The sequence below is a fragment of the Aquila chrysaetos genome, chromosome 3, assembly GCF_900496995.4.
Source record: "Aquila chrysaetos chrysaetos chromosome 3, bAquChr1.4, whole genome shotgun sequence".
In the NCBI taxonomy this organism is placed as follows: domain Eukaryota; kingdom Metazoa; phylum Chordata; class Aves; order Accipitriformes; family Accipitridae; genus Aquila; species Aquila chrysaetos.
This window is the reverse complement of record NC_044006.1, coordinates 17810797-17831350: the sequence shown is the minus strand read 5'-3', so window position 1 is coordinate 17831350 and position 20554 is coordinate 17810797. Positions and strand designations below refer to the sequence as shown.

At 53.6% G+C, this 20554-nt stretch overlaps 1 protein-coding gene across 1 annotated transcript in view; it reads right to left on the bottom strand.

Annotated features, from left to right (window-relative positions):
• Window positions 1-19642, bottom strand: part of LOC115339718 (fer-1-like protein 4) — a 51067-nt gene extending 31425 nt beyond the window's left edge. The window contains exons 1-21 of the mRNA XM_030010087.2: window positions 19537-19642; window positions 19363-19418; window positions 18497-18585; window positions 16363-16462; window positions 13990-14081; window positions 13341-13382; window positions 13069-13230; window positions 12741-12801; window positions 11361-11492; window positions 11135-11197; window positions 10008-10092; window positions 9576-9735; window positions 9175-9358; window positions 8219-8405; window positions 7643-8007; window positions 6888-6996; window positions 5356-5554; window positions 4462-4582; window positions 3735-3835; window positions 3078-3165; window positions 1650-1766 (exon numbers count right to left, since the gene is read on the bottom strand). Of these exons, the coding sequence (XP_029865947.1) occupies window positions 1650-1766; window positions 3078-3165; window positions 3735-3835; window positions 4462-4582; window positions 5356-5554; window positions 6888-6996; window positions 7643-8007; window positions 8219-8405; window positions 9175-9358; window positions 9576-9735; window positions 10008-10092; window positions 11135-11197; window positions 11361-11492; window positions 12741-12801; window positions 13069-13230; window positions 13341-13382; window positions 13990-14081; window positions 16363-16462; window positions 18497-18585; window positions 19363-19418; window positions 19537-19615 (2592 nt within the window). The 5' untranslated portion in view covers window positions 19616-19642. The remainder of the gene's footprint in view (window positions 1-1649; window positions 1767-3077; window positions 3166-3734; window positions 3836-4461; window positions 4583-5355; window positions 5555-6887; window positions 6997-7642; window positions 8008-8218; window positions 8406-9174; window positions 9359-9575; window positions 9736-10007; window positions 10093-11134; window positions 11198-11360; window positions 11493-12740; window positions 12802-13068; window positions 13231-13340; window positions 13383-13989; window positions 14082-16362; window positions 16463-18496; window positions 18586-19362; window positions 19419-19536) is intronic.
• Between the last annotated feature and the right edge of the window lie 912 nt (window positions 19643-20554).

Below are 20554 nucleotides of genomic sequence, written 5' to 3'. Positions count from 1 at the left end.
GTAGATCACACTGCGCAGAATCATCCAAGAAGGGTCAAGTAGTGGACAAGAGAGGAAGACTATGGAAGACCACCAGAGGACTCCTGAAGACCACCAGAAACCTTCAATGTGCCTGCGTAAAGGACATTTGCATATGCTAATAGTTTCCTGGAAAACTAATGAATATGTATAACATTTCTTGGAAATCTAGTGAATATGTATGTAGAACATGTACTTAACCTGCACAATTAGGCCTGACGGTGTGCACGATAGGTGGAGCGATCCCCCATGCACCCAGCGCTGCAATAAAGAATGCCTGCTTTCTAAAACTCCAAAATCAAGTCTTAGAGAGTTTCTTCGACCAGCTTTTTCGGTATCAATACTAGCTACTATGAAGAAAATTAACTCTACCCCAGCCAAAACCAGCACAGCAGGTTTCTTGGAGGGATCTGTGATCTGCCTTGTTTTTCACTGCAAACACCAGCAGGATGCACTCAACCCCATGCCACGTTGCGGGGAGGGAGACTGGAGAAGCGGCATTTTACCCGACACCTTTGACAGGAGCTGGAGTGCTGATCCATGGGAGGGAACAACATTATCTGCCATCCCAGCAACATGAGTGCCCAGAGTAAAAAGCTGTGGTTCGGGTTGAGAGCAGGACTTGCAATAAAGCAAATGCACAGATGGAAGCAATAAATTATTTTAAACTCTAATCTAAATTCTCTTACCCATCTCAGTTTCCCTGCCATTACTGTTTGCACTTCTGCTTGGTACTTGTACTTGCAATCTTTCAGTACACAAGTAGCTGAAGCAATTTATTACTGATCCAAACCAAGGCTGCCAGCCTCCAAGCAGGGACTAAAAGTGGCAAGTGTATGTGCTAGGCAGACTCTGTAGTGACAGCAACATTCTCACCTGATCACAGAGAGCAACATGGGAAGGGGTTCCTCTCTGTCTGGGTGGTCAGCTGCAGCCAGCCTGCAAGGCTGGAGCCTGAGGACAGCTTCTCCTCCTGGTGATGTGAGGAGTGACATCTCGTTCATGCTAAAGTCTACCCTCACATAGCTAAAGTTGTGAAAATTATTTGACTTCACTTAGTGAAAGACTTCTCCAAACTGTAACTATATCTGTCCGCCTAACTCCAGTAAACATTGCATTCTGGTTTACACTACATGAAAGCACTGACTTTCCAGAGTTACATAAAATAGAGCCAGTGAAACTGTGAAAATGGAGTCTCTGCTATGGATGAGAGACCTTATTTCAATGCAAGTTTGAATTTGCAGAAAGAGTCCAGAGTCAGTCCCTGGGCCACTTTCCCAGGCAGACTGCCTGCAGCCCTGCTGCAGTCACGGCCTCAGCCTGGCTGGGCAGAGAGGGCAGGGAGGCCTCTGTGGCCTAGAGCCGGTCCAGCTCCGCCTCCAACCCACCACTGAGCTGCTTGGGCCCCTGCTCTGCCACCAACAGCCCTGCAAAGCTGCCAAGCCTCATCCCTCCTAAGAGCGATTACATGAAATACAGTAACTTCCAGCAGCTGGAACTTGGGATTTTACGTAGCAAGGAAAGACAGCGGAGGAAAAGCCCCAACTCAGGCTAGCTAGAGCCCCGGCAGGCAGTCTCCTTGCCTGCACCCTCTCCTTCTCAGAAACAGGGTGCCCCGGGAGAAGCTGTACCTCTTTGGCCATGAAGCGTAGCTTTGCCAGGACCCTCCTTGTCTCCTTAACCTTCTCCTTGATGTTGGCTCGAGTCAGCCGCTGCCTCACACGGAGCCCCTGCTTTGCATACAGGATCTGAACAGAGAGTACAGCCATCATGCACCCAGCCGTGACCCAGGCATGCCACGCTGGCACCCCTCATGGGGGCTCTGTGGGGAAGCACTCATGTGCTGATCATGTCCATCCTGCCATTGCACCCTGACCTCCACCATGGCTCGCTCCCCAGCTGCTGAGAGCAAACCTCCATGAACCTGTCGCAAGCCATTTAGTGAAGGGTTCCAAGAACTGGAGACCACAGTAACTCATCAGCTGTGCCGATACCAGCTCGTAACAGAAGTCCATGAGCTTTTGCATCATTTGGGGTAGGAAGATGTATAAGGAATAAACATTTCAGAAGCTGGTGGTCTAAGTCTCCAGATAGTGCCTAGGGGAGGCTTTGCATAAGGAGTAACTTGGAGCCACAGAAGTATGGGAATACGAAGATGTAGGAAACTGGAAGATGGGGCTGGACTTTCATGTCCATTAGTTGATAGTGTACACACCTAAGGAGAAACCTGGTGATGAACCAAAACTACCAATGAAATCAAGAAGGAATTCAGGGTGCAAACCCAGTATGGACTGACAAGGCCAGAAACCTCATCTCTTGGGCTGGTTCTCTCTTTCAGAGGGTCTCAGACTTAGCAGGATACCTTCACCATAACTCAGGTGACATTGTGCGGGGAGGCAGAGGGAAGGGACCTGGGACCCAGACATGCCTACGTTTTACTTCCTGCTGCTGTCATTGCAGTTTGGTCAGCCTTTCAAAGCTTTGTAGTGTGATGGGGACTGACTACAGCTGTGGTGTGCTGGTGGGTATGTAACAGTGCTCTCATTCAGCTAGCTGGCCTTGTCTGCAGGATTATGAGTGCCTAGATGTTGCCCTGTCCAGGAACGGGATGGCTGTTGTAGATCTGCTGGATGGGTACCCAGCCTATGGGCTGAATTTTCAGGGGCAGTGGGTCTCAGTGAGCTCCCCCAAAACTGCCTGCAGGAATAGCCTGCACCAAAAGGCCTCCAGCAACCTACTGAGCAGCAACATGCATGTGCTCAGCAACATGCATGTGCTTAGCCACGCACGCCCCACAGGAGAGTAAGGATGGCATCAGGGCACAGCATCTGCATAAAACTGGAGGCAGGCATGGCCAGTCCCTGCCTCTGTTCCCTTGCTGGAAGCTGTATTGTTCTGAGCAGAAGTGGGAGATGCTGCAGTAAAAGCCTATGACTGATACCATGAGTCTTAGCCCCAAGCTTCTTTCTTAGCATCAATTCTAGCCGGTCCTCCAGAAGCATCCCCCAGAGCAGGGATCGCACAGGCTCCCACGACCACCACCAAGCCCCATAGCTTACGATGTTGCGCATCAGGTATTTCATCCGACATCTGTCAAGGTTGTTTGGATGCACCATTGTTTTTCTCTCTGCGCTGAGTGAATATTGCCTGCAATGAGAAAAGCAGCACAGGCTCTGCATCCCCTCCACCCAGCAGGCAGAGCACAGCTCACACAGCAGGGGCACAAGCTCCAAATCCCTGGTTCTAATCCAGATGCATCAGAAACCCCCCTCTCTGCAATGCCCTCTCTTCTGCAAGCTTTTTGATTCAGAAGGTACACAGGGGATTGCTCAGCACCTGATGCTCCCTCTCTATTGTTGCCATCACAAGGCTGGGGACTGAAGTGTGTATTGGACCCCACCGGGCAGTCACAGTGATTGAAACACTAGTCTCTTGTCTGCGTGACTGAAGAGAGTGAAGGAAATGTTCTAACATTTAGGAAAAACCCCGGAGTCCAGGAACATGGAGGCTGCAGTCTCTGACCCCTGTGCTTCCCAGGACTGGGGTCCTCCTCTCCGAGCTTGAAGAGCTACAGGGTCCTTTCTCCAGGTCATCCTGGTTTCCTTCCACTCATCTGCCTCAAAAGGACAAGAGAGCAGGCTGTGCACAGCCCAGGCAGAACATGACATGACCTCCTAACCTGAAAAGAAACCTTAGGAAATCAGGGACATGCTAACCTGCATCCAGCTACAAATTCCTCCAGCACCTCTCTGAGCCGCTCTTCTGCTTTAGCCTTTGACCTTCTCACAAGCTTCTCCACGTCATCCAGCCCCTGCTCCTGTGGGGAAAGTACAATGTTCAGGGAGCTTGTGCCTGGCTGTGAGGTCAGAGTGAAAAATTGCAAGAATGCATTTGCCACAAATGGCTTGCTCCCTTCTGCAGACCTGGGGATCACGAGAGTGCTGCAGGTCAGTGCTGTGCTGCCAGGGACTCTCTGGAGCCTGGGGATAACCTTAACCCTGTTTTTTACAACACCTTGTGTCTCAGTCCTTGAACAGCCACTGAAACAAACTGGCAAGCTCTGCTTTCGGATTTCTAAGCCCAAAACGCAAAGACAAGGCTCTGGGAAGAGACTGCACACCCCCAATGACAGCCCGAGGCTGAGTCTGCTTGCAGCAGCATCTCCCCAGTGCACACACAGCTCAGGACTGGCAGCAAAGGTGCTTTTTGTCACAGACGTCGCTTCACTCACACCTCCAGGAGCCACCGCCAGGCTGCAGCACATCCTGGGCAGTGGGTCTGCACTCACTGCCCTACCCCACACATCTAAAGTGCGGGTGGGCCCAAGTCCTGTGAGAGACACGGACTCACATGGGCGGTGAGGATGTTTAAGGCAAATGTCTCACAGAGCAACTGCATGTGCTACAAGGACCATGCCGCAGACAGACACCGTGAACACGCTACCAGGCGCTCTGCCAGCTTGACAATCCAGTTGGAAATGCAGAGTCTCCAGGTGTGATTCTCCCAGTAGCTCCACACGTACACGCAGGGTTTCTCATGCGTCATGGGCAGGCAGCTGTATGACCTAAGGGCAGCAGGCACAGGAGGTTACGGCTGCTGTTTGCAGAAAGCACATGCCATGTCACAGTGCAGTGCACCAGCACACCCAGCACAGGGAGAAGCATCTGGGCTCTGTCCTCCTTGCAGAGAACTGGCTGTTTTGGGCCCTGCACCATTGACATGGATGCAAGCTACTGCATCTGCCCTTTGCCATCCCAAACTAGCACACAGGGTTTCTAGCAGAGAGAGCAGCATGTGCCCAGATGAATGAGGCTGATGGGAGCATGGGATGCTGCCGAGATTTCTTGCTGCTATGGGACTGAGTAATAGCAGGCACAGGGCTCACAATGCAAACACAAAGACATTGCCAGGCCTGTGGGACAAACCAGGCAGCATTCCCAGAGCAAACATATCATCAGAAGAGCTTGTGTATGTGTCTTGCCTGCCCAACATAGCACAGCATGTGCTGGAGTACTCCTTTCCTTCCTCCTCACTGGAATCAAGCCCTTAGGATGCTGCTTGTTAACCAGAAAAGGGACTGCTGTTATTGATGGGTCACAGTTTCCCTGGGACCTCGTTCTTGGCCACCTGCACACATCAAGCAGACACCATAGGGCCTGTAGGGCTAATGGCAACAGCAGCCAGTTAGGCCATGGCAAGCTGCAGGGTTGCAAAGAGGAGAAACACCTGCACAGCACTCGCACTGCTGAGCAGACCTCTAATAACATCTGGAACAACCAACCTGGGAAGCTGGGGCAGGACCATGGCAGGTGGGAAAGTAGGACGAAGAAGACTCACCTGTCATACTCCATGGGCTCTGGTCTCTGGCTCTTCGTCACCGACTTGTTCAATGCTGCTGAAGCTGGGGCCAGGACTTCAACATCCAGCTCACCATCTGAACCAGGGTCCAGCAAAGGCTGCTTTTCTTCTTTTACTTCTCCCTTTTCCACTTTTCTCCCTACTTTGGTCACTACCTCTTCAGCTTTGCCATAGTTTCCTTGAAATTAAGCATTAAACAGTAAACAGATAAGTAGGATCACTGTTAAACAAGTTTGCTAGCTTGCAAAATCAGAGTGCAATCATCCTGCCAAGAGAAGCATGTGGGCATGCACTGCTTTCAGAACTAGCAGTTCAGTAGCATCTGACCATCAGAGTATCACATGGACAACCAGGATGCCTGAAAGGGAGCTGGACAATTGCAAGGAAGTCCTTGTATATGCCTTCAAGTTCCACCAGCTCCACCAAGTGCCTACTAACTGCCATCTACACCCCTACACTGGGATCAGCAGAAGTCACTCAGGAAGACTTCTTCGCATCAAGCATCTCCACCCATCCAGCTTAGCAGGTGGGCGCTTGGACCTGCTCTCCTACCATTGTTTTGCTATCACCTGCTGTCACAGCCCCTCAGCACCACATGGCCAACCCCAGTGTCATGGTTTAACCCCAGCCAGCAACTAAGCACCACACAGCCACTCACTCGCTCCCCCCCACCCAGTGGGATGGGGGAGAAAATTGGGAAAAGAAGTAAAACTCATGGGTTGAGATAAGAATGGTTTAATAGAACAGAAAAGAAGAAACTAATAATGGTAATGATAACACTAATAAAATGACAACAGCAATAATAAAAGGATGGGACTGTACAAATGATGCGCAGTGCAATTGCTCACCACCCGCCGACTGACACCCAGCTACTCCCCGAGCGGCGATCCCCCGCCCCCACTCCCCCCAGTTTATACACTAGATGTGGTGTCACATGGTATGGAATACCCCGTTGGCCACTTTGGGTCAGCTGCCCTGGCTGTGTCCTGTGCCCCTCCAGCTTTCTCACTGGCTGGGCATCAGAAGCTGAAAAATCCTTGACTTTAGACTAAACACTACTTAGCAACAACTGAAAACATCAGTGTGTTATCAACATTCTTGGCATACTGCACCATACCAGCTACTAGGAAGACAATTAACTCTATCCCACCTGAAACCAGGACACCCAGTATCCCAGCTTTTCCTCCTTGGCTTCCCTTTCTTGCTCCCAAACCCTTCTACCTCTTCTCACCCCCACTTCCCATGAGAGCTTCAACCACTCTCCCCAAACGGGCAGTTCATACAAATACTGCAAATCTCCAATCCCATAGGAGAGTATCCAAACTTTTAAGGTAATTAAAGCACTGTGCGCACTCCCTGGCCTCATCCTCCATCCTTCCTGAGTTCCTGTTTTGGAGGCATGAGCTGTGCAATGGCTGGCACCTTAGGACCGCAGTGCTGACTTGGGCTGTCAGAGGGAGATTCGCACTGTTCCCATAGTTTCTAGACATGGGGCCCTGGGGAATACCCACCTATAGAGACTTCAAAGCTGACAGGCTTGGAGCTGAGAGAGGAGTCCATCATAGTAGCTTCAAAGAAGGCAGCGAAGAGGAGGAATTCCTCCTTCCTCCCCAGCGCGTTCTGAGCAAGGAGAAAGAAATCAGCCTGAGAGCTTCATGTGCCAAAACACTGCCTCAGCAGAAATTTGGAGAGCACCAGGGTATGGCCGGTGCCTGCCAGCCCTCCCAAGGGACATCAGTGGGGTGCTGCTGAGGTCACCACCACTGGGCTGCCAGATGTGGGACAAGTTTACTTGGAAATCCCGGGGGGTTGGTACAGAGCCATGGCTTTGGCTGATGCTTGTGTGAAGCCACTGAGCAGGTTTGTAGGCTATGGGATGGCTACCGTACCAACACAGCTGCATCTTGCCTGCCTTTCCCAGGCCAAGAGACCCAGGGCCAGATAACAGCTCCCTGGCTCCAGGGGAGAAAAAGTACATGCTCAAAGGAGAGCCCTGGGAATAACACCCACATGAGAGTCCTCCCTGCGCAAGGAAGGCAGTACATGTGGGGATGCTCCAGCCTTACTGTGGGAGGCAGTTTTGAGGCTGCAGGCATGGCCTCGGTCCTTGCGGAGGCTCAGAGAGCCCTGCATGGCCCAGCAATAGGCAGGCTGCATTTGCTCCAGCACTGTTACACCAGCAGGTGACCTCACTGCCTCTTCCCCATGAGGTCTGTGCATGCCACGGGCCGACATGGGTCAACCACACCAGCATGGCAGGACTCACCTCGGGGAGCGGGTGAAGCTCTTCCACCTCCACAGTGACTTCCTCGGGCTGCTCAGCCTCCTGAGAGCCTTCAGCCTTCTCCTCTCCCTGCAGCTGGCTCAGTTCTTTGGCTTTCTCCTTGGATTTCTTACTTTTCTTCTTCAGCTTCAGCTTGCTTAGGGCACCTTTTGTCTTGTCTCCAAGCTTCCTCTCTGCCACGCTGGGGCTGCTGAAGATCTCCACCGTAATGGCCATGAGGATGCGCCCGCGGTAGAAGATCCCCTCACCCATGCCCTCGTTGAGCTCCTTGTGGATGTCCCGCAGAGCCAAGTTCTGGGGGGACCCATACAGGTTCACCCAGGCTGGGCCAAACATGGGGTTAAAGCCTGCATCGACAGGGACAGGGTCTAATTACACCACAGAGTACTGCTGCAGAGAGACCTTCCCCCAAGAAGACAGCCTAGGACACAGGGATGTGAGTGTGCTTTGGCCACTCCTGCTTCCCACCTCCAGGAGACCATCATGGCCGAGCAGAGGGTGCATGGCATGGGAATGCTCAGGATGCCCTGCCCCGGGGGCAGCCATGCCAGGCCTCACCATTCCTGCCAGGGTCTGAGATCTGCTGCAGATCAATGTAGTGTGTAGCGATGGCCACGTCACCAACATTGGCATCATCCAGCACCTGGACTTTTATCTTCCTGGCCAGAGGTGGGAACATCTCAATGAAGCTGATCTGCTCGTTCCACTCAGGCTCAGTGGTGTTGGTGTCCACCGATGTTTCCCCCTGGGAAGGAGAAGGCGTGAAAGCCACGCAGTCCCAGCTGGTGGCCAGAACAAGGGATGCCTCAGCCCCTCTCTGGGAATGGCATGTCCTCCTGTCCCACCTGCAGACAGTGCGGGTCAGGCTCTGGAGGTGGTAGTGTCTCTGCTCCTGCCCCGTCCCAGCAACTGGTCTCTATGATTCATCAAGTGGGGCTGTCCTAAGGCCCTGGTCATGTCCTGCATGCCCAAGGGAAACACTGGAAGCAAGCGGGCAGCACCACCAGACCCAGAGGTGTCACAGGGTCCCCTGGGAGCACACCAAGGCTGCCCAGGGACTGCTTCTCATCTTAATGGATACCACAGGACCAGAAATCCTCGCCTTGGGTGCAAGAAAAGGGCCATTAGCTCAGTACACTCTCCCGAGGGTGTCAGGTTGAGTCCAGCTTGCCACAGAGGACTTCCACTCCAGGATTTATTTGACCCTCTCCCTATGTTTAGGGATATGAAATCTTTACCCTTCCAGCCAGTAGCTCAGCCAGTGGCTGTGCTCAGGGCTGGGGCTGTCCCCCGCACAGCTCTCTGCAAAGACAAAGGTCCCATAAAAGCCTCATCCAGACACTGTGCATCCATGGCCACACAGCTCAGGCCACTGCCAAAGACAGCAAGACTTGGGCTCTCCCGGCCTGTCTCTGGTGGGATTGCTGTGTCCCATGGAGGGTCCTGGCAGCATCAGCCCAGCACAGCCAAGGGAGGATCAGCCTGGCCCCATGCAGACCCCCCGGCAGACTCACCTGCTGCCCACAGAACGAGACCTGCACATATGGGTCGATAAAGACTTTTTTCTCCCCAATGATCTTGGAGAAACCACCCACGATGCCCGCGCTCATGCTGGGCAGGCCCTCGGCATGATACAGCTTAACACAGACCCTGGCCCAGGGTCTCTCTGCAGGGACTCTCTTAGGCAGCAGCAGGTTTCTGAAAGACAAATTCATGTTCTGGCTCTCTCTTGGAGCCCAGGAAACATGATGCTGGGAAATGCCCAGACTGGCAGGAGGTTTGGATCCTGCCCCACCACAGGTCTCTTTCCCAGGTTCCTTCCCCATCAGAAGAGGGAAAAACAGGGCAAAAAGGGTGGTGTGAAGAGAGACATGACTTTTTTCCCCAGGGCCATGCAAGACCACACTGCACCTACCTTTCAATGTCCTCAGCCCGGCTGCTGGAGGACGTGGGAAGGGAGCCCACAACATCCCCACGTGCAGTGACAGAGATGTTGCACTTCACAAAGCCTTTCACACCTGCCCGGGTATCCATGGGGTCACTGATAACAGCCCACTTCTGGAAAAACCTGTGATCTGAGAGGCAAGAGAAGGAGTTGCATGTGGAGAGCCCACAGTACCATTTCACATCCCAACTACATCTGCACAAAATTTGCCCTGACCCTGCCTCTGAACGTGCAGGAGGTGTCACCAGCCCTCAGACAGCCACGAGGAGAAGCAAGTGCTGGTCTCGTGAACTAAGTGCTTTAAAGAGAGGGGCCTCACCAGACCCAGCAGAGCATGAAGGAACCATGAGTTTCAAACAAAGGCAGGGTCAGGGAGCAGGTACGCAGTGCAGTTGGTCATACCTGGCTGGCTGTACACCGTCACAACGTCCATCTTGAACGTTCCTATGCACGTTCCCAGGAATGGTACCTTCTTTGAGTGAAAAACCTGCAGACAGCACAAATCCCCCTGAGCACCAAGAGGTGTGAGCAGCCAGGTGACACATCCAGACATCACTGAGGACAAGACTGCTAAGAGATGCCCATTCCAACGCACAGCTCAGGCAGCAGTTGCAAGATCCTCATGCATATTGACCCATCTGAGTTAGCCCTGGGAAAAACCCATTTCCGCCCAATCATTCCCACAAAGCCCACCAGCCCATAGCCTTCAGTCAAACCTGGGCCAAGGCAAATTCATGTGCAACCGATTCAGCTTCTTCTGCCAGCCTCAGATAAGCCAAACCCCTACGACGGACCAAGGGCACACCTGCTTTCCCACAGGGAGTCCTATGTCCATATCCTGCTGGGTCAGGGCACAGCCATGCCCCCACCAGGCTAGTGTCTCTCCCAAAATCTGAGTGTTGCTTGGTGCTTGCTGAACCCACACCAGCACAAGAGATGTGCAGCCTTTCATGGGGAAAGCACTGGAGATCGTGTGGCAAAGGAGGTGCTGGCTGGGTTTAGCCATCTTCAGAAAAGCCCCATGCCTTGGAGAAGCCCATGCGCTTTGGAGAAGCCCCTGCACTTTGGGCCAGGGGATTTCTGAAGACTGCTTTCTGCCTGCCTGGGCTTTTCTACAAGCACAAATCACTGCTGAGCTCCCCTCACACCAGTCATTCGCCTCCACGACCTGCAGGATGAGGCTCCAGGGTAAGGCGCAGCAGAGAACCACCCCCAAAACAGTGGGGCAGCAAAGCAACAGGCAAGAAACTGCCCCAGAGGCCCCACTTCAGTCACTGGATGCAGAGAAAACCTCACATGGAGGAGGTGGGAAGGCAGCACTGCCAAGCGCTGGCTCCAAGCAGGGCCGGGTCTCTGCCCCACTGCAGCCACAGGAGTGGCCTTTGGTCTCTCTGCGGGGCAGACACCTACAGCTGGAGAACCTGGCTGGTACTGGTACCCTTGCTTTGCCCATCACTCCTAGCATCTACACACAGAAGCGTCAAGCTGTATCAGTTACTGACGAAGGATAAAGAGAAGGACATACTTACTGAGATCTCTATGAGCCTGTGGAATAAAATGTCCTTTGGCTCGTGGAATTCAAACAAAAAATACTGAAAAGATAAAAGCAAGACAGCTGAGCTGCAGGGTCCCAACATGGCCCCACAAGCACCTCTGCTTGAGAGCAGCTGCATCCTGAGCATCCCCTGCAAGGATGGCCCCAGCCACTTGGGACACTGGTAGGGCAAGGACAGAGCCTCTGTCCGTATCACATACTTCATTGTAGAAGGGGCAGTTTGTTGACTTCTGTGTCGCCGTGTGCCTCTTCTCCTCTCCAACCTTGACTACCACAAAGGGGTTAATGTTCACCCCCACCAGCTTCTGTGCTTCAATGATATTAATTCCAACCTAAGAAAAACACAGGAGAAAACCTTTGGATCAGCACTCTCCTCATTTCCAGCTTCATCTGGAGCTTATTTCAGCAATACCAGTAAGCAAATGTGCAGGGCCCTCTCACCACAGGGGTGGACACTCAGGACTGGTAAGAGCATGGCTGCTGAAATCTGCTATGGCCAGGACAAACCAAAATGGTATTCCAGGTATTTCTTTCAGACAAGCAAGGAAATGAAGTGTTAAATCTCCAGCACCTTTGACAAGAGTGGCCTCCCCAGTGGCACTGTCCCCACTCAGTTCCTGATCCCAAGGGGATGCAGACCCACTGCTCCCACATGGTGGGGTCCACAGAACATCTTGGAGAAGATGCTCTTTGTATCTTCTGTCAATACTTCTCTTTGAATCCTACTGAGATGGACACCAGTGGAAAGACTGGAATGTGGCTGTCTCATTTGCTGTGACTGGTTTCGAATCTAAGATATGGGAGAAATGTTCTCACATTTGCTCTCAGTACAAGCAACGAGGCAGTTGTTAAGGTGAAGAATAATAGCTTCAAGAAAAGGATGGTAGAAAATTCGACCCCCACAAAAGCTTCCTGCTTGGTTAATAGGACCCAGCCCTGAAAAGCAGGAGACCCAAATGTGAGTCCATGTTTACTTAGAACCAGGGAAGGATTTAAATCCATAGCCAGGCTGGGAGACCTGCCCCGAAATCTGCAAGGCAAAAAATGGGACTGAACTCCATTTCCAAACTTCACAGTCGTTTCAAATAAACCTGATGTCAGAGCACCAGCCAGAGCCACAGCTTCATACCAGCCTCCCTGCATCTCCAAAAAAGCCCCTGCAACAGCCCACCACCTCCAGCCATGTCCCACAGATGTCTGTGGGGGCCCAGGCGAGGCCCTGGGGAAGCTGGCAGGCACCAGCCCTGTCTGGGTGCTCTCCAAAGCTTGGCTCAGGCAGTGTTTTGCAGTGGCACATGTGGCTGTCAGGCTGATTCCCTTCTCCTGTACATCCATAGCTAACTACATGGCCCAAAAGGAAATTCTGCTCTGGGCTAGCTGATGTTGGAGCCAGCACTCATGGATACAGTCCGTTCAGGGAATCTCACACCTTGCCCAGGGAAGCCACACAAAGCAAGAAGGTGTAGAGGCCTCGCTGGGCTATGTGGCAATTGGAGAAGCCCAGGCCCGCAGCAAGGCAGTAAGGGACTGGCTGTGGGGCCAGAGGCAGCTGCAGGGACGCGTACCCAATGCTGCAGTACCTGGAAGCTCTGCGGGGTTGGGGTGGCAAAGAGGTCCCATGTGGAGCAAAGTCTGGAGCGGCTGCACAGAAAAACAACCCGGGTGAGCAAGTTTCTTCTTCTACATGGACCTGAGCAAGCCCCCACCAAGGGAAGCAACGGAAACCCTGGAAAATAATGGCCCCTTGCCCTGGGAATGAGCAAATCCCCAACAGTCCCTGTTTGGGGCAATTGAAGACTGAAAGTTTCTGACATTCTGCAGAAGCAGAATGCCAAGAGATGCAGGATTCTCCCACAAGCTGGCACTTTCTACCCCAGGGCCCAAAAGAGAAGAGCACACCATGGATACCTCTTCACAGGGCTAAAGACAATGCCCGAGACCTCCATCTCAGACACATCGTAGAAACCTTCTTCCTCCTCTTCATCATCAGTCTCCAGGCCTTTTGCCAGCTTCCTGCCCAGCGCAGCGGCCCTCCTGTCCAGTTCACTCGCTCTCAGCACCTCGGCTGCCCTGCAAATCCCCCACCACATCACATGCCGCATCATCAGCCCTGATGAGCGGGTTGTGCACTCCCCTCCACCCAGGCAGGTGAGCTGATACACTCAAGTAGGGCTACTTACTCCACCTCCTCAAATCCAGGATTGCGGATGATTAACTCCGAACTGTAAGAAAAAGAGATGCTTTGCTGAAAAAACAAGTGTGTTGTGGCTGTTCAGTGATGCATTTAAGTAACAGTGCCACAGCCATGCTCCTGCTTGGCTCTTGGCAGGGACATGAACATCCTCCTAAGAGATGCTTTTCCACTGTCCACACTGTGTACCTGCTGCTGTGCCTCTGGCACTCCAGAAGTGACACTCCCCAGACCTTGCTGCTGCCTGTCATCCTGCTCACCCAGACACCCACACCTCCTCTGGCTTTGGGCACCACCTGCATGCAGGGTGCCTGGGGTTGCTACAGTCCAAAGCCATGCTCTCTGCAACTTTGCAACCACAAAGTCTTGCTCCCATCAACCAGGAAGGCTGCAGAAATGCTCTTGAGTTTGAAAGGACTCCCAGGGTGTAGTGGGTTGTTGCAGTCACGGGCTCTTTGTGAAGCCAAGGTATTTTCTTTCCAAGACCCCTGCTCACTTATTGCTGCTGTAGAGCAGAGATGCATCAGTCTGGCCAGAGGTGGAGAATAAATGAGGCTAGATTGCATCCCAAAGGCTGCCACTGGCAAAGGCAGCTGTACAAGCTGCCTGGAAATTTGCTCCTCCCAGGATTTCAATACCTGTCTTTCATCTGATAGACAAAGTCCTCTTCAACCCAGGTCCCAGCTGAGCCATCTGGAGGCTGGTAACGCAAATCCAACTCAATGTAGATCTACAAACAGAAAATGAAGCTGCCTGAGAGCTTGGCAGCCACAAAACAACTGCAGAATTGCCACACAAAAGGGGAATGGGGAGTGTGGAAGGAAAAAAGAAGTGAGATGCTGGGAGAAGGAAGGCGGTCACAAACCCACAAGAAGCCTATTTATACCAGACTCTCCTTGTCTGCCTCCATCAACAAGCTAGAGTTAACCAAATTCCCTCCCCTACAGCTTCCCAGACTCCAGGATTCACTGAATAAAAGCTGGCTCAAGTTTTCAAATCTAAAGCATACCACAGAGAGGCCCCTGAGAGCTGTCTTGATTCACTTTTGACAAGGGAAGTGGGGAGAGCCCTACAGCAGAGCAAACTAACGTGCACGGGTTTGGAGCAGTCTCTCTGTGGGAGGCATGAGACAGCTGGCAGAGCATCCCCAGGCATGACAGCTTGGTTTAAAACATCACAGGAGCCGTAAAGACACCCAGAGTCTGCATCACAAGAGACATCGACTTAGCGTTAGTGATGTAGAAGGACAGCCAGAGAAGTATGGGGCACGTTGGGTATCGGCACAGACAGCACAGGTCTGAAAACACTTGGTCTGCACATGACCAGCCTGATCTCAAACCAACACAAACGCACAAGAATTTCCCAGTAGAGGCCAAAATCACAGCCATGGAGGTCACTTCTCAGTAGGCTGAAGGGGATGTAGAAGCTGGGTTCATAGCTCAGTCCCTGGAAAACACATGTTCCTGGGAGGAGAAATACAGCCCAAGAAAGCAGTAGTGCAGTGGCTGGGAAAGGCAGCAGCAAAGGATGGATGGATGCAGAAGCCTGAGATAAAGCTGGGTGAATAGCCAAAGCTCTGAAAAAACTCCTTCAAACCATCAGGAGAAAAAAGGGTGCAAATAACTCAAGTCCCAGAGAAGAACAGGACTTGAAATAGCAGGAAGTGCTTTGATCTGACTTTGCTAAAGGAGCAGCAGTTGAAACAGCCTCTCTCCCTTGGGGATGTGTCTCTTCCCAGCTGAGCTGAGGGAGAGGATCTCAGGCTGCTCTTGGATGGGCATTCAGTCTTGCCTGCCCTCTTTCTGTCCCCCACGGCCCTTGTGCAGACAGGGCTGCACAATCAAAAACTAACCTGGCAAAAACAAATGCAGTTGGGTTTTGGTTGGAGCGGCTCATCAGCATGAGTGCTGCTGTTAGCACAAGGGAAGAGGCAGCCAGGGGCAAAGGGATGGGCTGCAGAGCAGCTCTGACCTTACAGTGGTATAAGTGCCCCTAGCTCGGTCGCCTCAAGCCATCAACAGCATGGAGTGCTGCCAAAGGGCTGGTCTAGTCCCTGTCCCTTTGCTGGCATGAACGTTTATGCGGTGAGCTGCATCGGGTTAAAAGTCATCCTGGAAATGCTCAGTTTCCACCTGGACGTGTTCCCTGATCCAACCAGCTCAGCAACACAGGAAAGCTGTGCCTGTGCCACTCAGGCTCATGGTTTGGTGGCCACAGAGCTGCATCCCACATGCCACCATGGGGGTGAGTCACGTTGCCTGTGGGAAGGGCAAACAGGGGTGCAGCACATCACAGGGCCGCCCACCTCCGCCTATACTCCTCCCAGCCCTGCTCGCAGCCCTGGCACTGAGCCCTGGTTGTCCAGCACTTGCTGAACTGTGCCTGCACACCCAGCTGGCAGGAAACAGCTCATTTTTGGGTTGCATTCATTTTCCACCAGCACAAATGGCCCAGTGAGCCCCAGCACTGGGGCAGGAGGGGAGTGGGACCCACGGCGCAGAGCAGAGGGGCAGGCAGGTGTCAGAGCCACTCACGCTGCCCCAGACCATCATTAAGGGATCCGGTTAGTGTTGGTATTTAACCCAAAAGCTCACCAGGGGTCCTGAGGCACCATGCCACCTTCAGCCTCACTCTGTCAGCTCCCCCCTGCTTTGCACTCTGCAGCAGCCCAAACACCGTGTGGCGCAGGATGCAGAGGAAATGCCACCTCCTACATCCATTGCCCAGACCTGGGGAGGTTTTACTAAGCTTGCCTCTGCTCATTCAGGCCCTTGGCAGGTCTCTGGGGCCCCCAGTCCACCCCACGCACTTCTGGATGCTCCTAGAACCACTTAATGGGTGTGAAGTGGCTGCATCCCTGCGCAGGGAGGGCACAAACACCGCACTACTCCCAGGGTCAAAGCAGCACCTTGGACTCCCCTCAGCCCCAAATCCACCTGGGAAGCACCACACAAGGTTTCCCACAAAGCCTTCCTGATTGCTGATGGCCAGGCTGCCTGCGGAGGACTTACACCAGTGACTCTCTGGTTCCTGTCAATGAGGGCCTCCCGAAGGATGAGCCTCCCAGACGTCATCAGGTGCTGAAGGCTGAGGACAAGGGTACCGAGAAGCCTGGAAGAAAACCAGAGGCTGCAGCAATACTGTATGTAGCATCAGTGCCTACAACCTGGGGAAAGAAAGTACCAGGATCTCTGCTCTCCTGCTCACAACCCCACCAAGCTGTGGTGAAGGCAGCGAACTGCTGCAGTGCTTTCCATAGGGAGTCTGGCAACTGAAATACCTGAGATACACTGAACCTGCAGCACATCATGCCCCCACGCTAGTCATGCCCAGGCAGCTGCTTGCAACCAAGCTGCCATTGATGGTTAAGGGCTTGCGCAGATCCAGTCTTACCGACTGTGAAGCAGAGCTGGGCTTCACAGGAGCCAGCCTGTGTTTGGGCACCCAGCGGAGCTGGGGTGACTCTTCTCAGACAAAACTGGGAAGCAGAGGCTCCACACAAGGAAATACAGAAATAGGACATAAAGCCATGGCCACAGGGATGTCTGCAGCAAGTTAGGCCAAAATTTACCTACTCCAAAGGGGCTTCTCCCTGGGGAAAGGTCACCTGGCTCCCTGCAAGTGGCAGTAACACATGCAGGAATGCATTCAGCTGCTCCTAACAGCACCTTGTGTTACTGCTGTCTGGAGCCCATTTGCACATTAGCCTCCATCTCCCTGTAACAGCTCTGATGGCAGCCAAGCTAAGCCCCACGTGAAGCAGAGCTTCCTACTGCCTGCTGGAAAGCACCACTGGAGCGTTGCACTGCCTGCCCGGGACCAAGACAGGAGGAATCATTCCCCAGTCACCTCCATGTCAGCTGCGAGCTACTGATCTCTCGTATTCTCTCTCACCTCCCTCTTCTCTGAGATGCAGAGCCCATCTAGTCTCCTATGCCCAAGGAAGGAGTCTCTCCACTCATCCCTCTCCTCTCCAGCTTTTCCAGCTTGGTGCTGCTGCCACAGAAAGACTGCACACGCAGAAGTCCAGAGACCACAGATCGATACAGCGGCATAACAAATTTCTCCCTTCTGTCCCTCCACACTCTCTTTCTATTTATTTTTTATCATCCCAGTGCACTGACCAACTGCTTCTAAACTGTAATGTCTTTCACCTGCCGTTACTCTACTCCCCAGCAGCAGAGTTGTGTGGATAGATGCTGTCAGTGCCAGTCCAGTCATTTCCCATTGGACTTCATTGTTCAGCACCATCAGGTCCTGGTGATTTGTTACTGTTTGTTTTATCTATTTGTCCTATAACAGTTTCTATTGACATTTCAGTCAGAAATAATTCCTCTGATCCAGCTCCCATAAGGAAAGTATCCTGTAAACAGTGACACAAAGTTCAGCCACATTTTCTGCTCTGGCTTTATCTTTAAGTGTCTCGCATGTGCTGTACTCATCTGTTTCCTCCACACCCTCTCCGGCAGGCTTGTGATGGCTTTGAAAAGGTTTCTGTTACTAGCTGCTGCTAGAAAGTTGCTCCTGTTGATTTTCCTTCAGTTCTTACATTTTGCTTATCAGAGCTGGCACCTGTCCCTGCATCCTCATGTTTCACATGTCCTGGAAGGATGTGCCTCTGCTCTCTTGCTTGCTCCACCACCACTACTCAATCTGTCACCCCTACCCTTGGGTTTCCCTGAAGTGTTTTACAACCGTTGGAATAGCTGTTGAGTTCACAGTATTGTGTCTGTGCCACCTGGAAGCGTTTTAAATTCTGGTTGACCCTTTAAATTTAAATTGTTGTCTTTTTTAAAGGTTAAACCATACTACCACAGGCTTGGGGCTTTTCCCCACTGATAGGCCCTTGTAGCTCTGTTTTTTAGAGCTCTATTTTACCTTTGTCCCACCTGGGGGTCTGATCTGGATCCTTAGGTATTCTCTGTTACTTCTGGCACAGAATAATTCCCCTTATTTAACTTAATATATACAGCACTGCTGCCCCACCAGAACAACCATCTCCATCCCTCTTCTATAACTTGTATCCTGCTTGCCTGCCTTCCATCAGATTTCTGATAAACATTTTCTACTCCCGGTAGAAAATCTAAAGCCCAGTACGTCTCTTCCCTCACCTCTGCCACTCACCCCAACAACCAAAGGACCCACCTGTTACTGAAAACCTTGCTGCAGTTGTAAACCTTAATGGACAGCATTTCTCCCATGACAAGCTTCCCGTAGTGAGGCCAGCGAAAAAGCTGCAAACAAACAGAGCAGGAAGAGATGGTAATTCATTCCCAGCCACGCTTTCCCACCTTTGGTGGCTGGTTGGTCTCCTCTGCAAAGTGACTGAACCAAGGAGTGTAACAAAAAGCTGCTGGGGTGGGAAGTTACTTTCCTGCTGGCCAGGGCAGACCCTGCAGGTGGGAATGGAGGAAGGATGGAGAGGGGAGTGAGAGTCCCTCCAGCAGCACAGAGCCACAAATCAGCTGCTAAAGAAGCCAGAGCATCATCACCCTGGAAAGCGGAGGATGCTTATGCCTGCTGAGGTCCCTGAGCTGGCAGGTTGTGGGTGAGACAAGGCACGGGAAGGTACAGAGGTACTTGGAGAGAAGAGATCACCCAGTGCAGGGAGCCACCAGGCTCAGGCACATCGCAAAGCTGCGCCCCATGGCTGCAATTCGTCTGACACCCAAACTGGCTGGCTGCCTTGCGGACAGGTCCCTCCTCCCCCCCTAGCCTTCTCCTCCTTTCCCCAGGCGGCACGGAGGCATCCGGACGGGATGGGAGATGAGCAATGGGAACCACCCGCCAGTCCGGTACAGCTGGGCTTTTGCAGGCTTTGGGGATGTGACGGTGAAGATGGGTGCTAGGAGGAATGCTTCCTGGTCCACCCTTGGTCCCTGCTCCCCCCCATTACCCCCTCCTGCCCCACGAGGCATCGACCGAGGCACTGCCATGTCCCATCCCTGCCCCATGGATGACACCTGCGGAGGAGCCCTGCTGCTCCTCATGCCTCACCGGTTTGCGCTCACCTCCCCGAAGACGGCCTCTGGGCCGCAACGTATCATCCTCGTCTTCTGGGTGAAGCCTTGGGAAGGAGAAGGGAGGCATGAGGTGCTGGCGGACCAGCCCGGCCCGGCCCACCTGCCGCGGGGAAGGCAGACCCCGTCCCTCCCTCCATCCCTCCCAGCGTGGCCGGGGCCCACCTCGGAAGCTGAGCTGCACCTGCCTCTCGCCGTGGCCCGGCAAGCAGGAGAGCCGCCGCACACCGACGCTGAGCGCCATGGAGCCAGTGGCGGGCAGCGCTGCCGCGCTCGGCCCTGCTCCGCCCGTCGTGACTCAGCCCTGACTCGCCCGGCCGGTTCGGCCGCCCGGTCCCCGCCCTGGCGCCCCACGGGCCCGGCCACCCCTACCGAATGACACGGGGGACCGGGGCGGGGGGCGGCCCCGGCTGCTCTGACTCCCTCGGCCCTGGGGCACCGGGCTGGCTGCGGGCAGCGGGATGGCCCCCGCGGGGCGACCGGCCTGAGTCCCCCGGGGCCACGGCCCAGCCGGACAGAGGAGAGCACTCGGCCACGGGGAGGCACTTCGCAGATGTCGGCCCTGGGCCCTCCAGCGGCCAGACCCCGACGGCACCGTCCCCTCACACCCTGTGGCAGCACTGATGCACAGGCCCGCTGGAGACAGTGAGGCGGGGAGCGCAGCGGTGGGTGCCCTCCTGTCCCAGGGCTGTGGAAGGAAGGAGAAAGGAAAGCCCCCAGTGGAGGCCGTCACGCGGCCATACTTCAGCTCAGGCCTCATGCCCTGCAGGGGGGGACAGGGGCTTCCAAAGCTGGGACTGGAGGACACCGGCCTGAGCTCTGCAGCAATGATGGGAGCCCAGCTCTGCTCTCGGCCACCCCAGCCCTGCCACTTCTCCAGCACAAAGTCACAGCTTCTGTGGTTAAAACCCTCCAAAGCAAACAGAGGGAGGGTAGGGAAGGGAAGCCAGCTAGGCAAGGTCACAGCCCTCTGATTAGGAGGGTTGGGCTCCCCCGAGGTGAGGAAACTGTGCTCCGACCAGCATGTGCTTAGCAGCCCCTGCTCACCTCCGACCTACCCTGCATAGGAGCGTGCCAACACAAGGGACCAGAGGAGGTATGCTGGTGCAGGTGGGATGGCAGAGCACTTTCTGGGGACAGAGGCTGCAGCCCAGGTGCCAGGTCTCTGCAGGACAGAGATGAG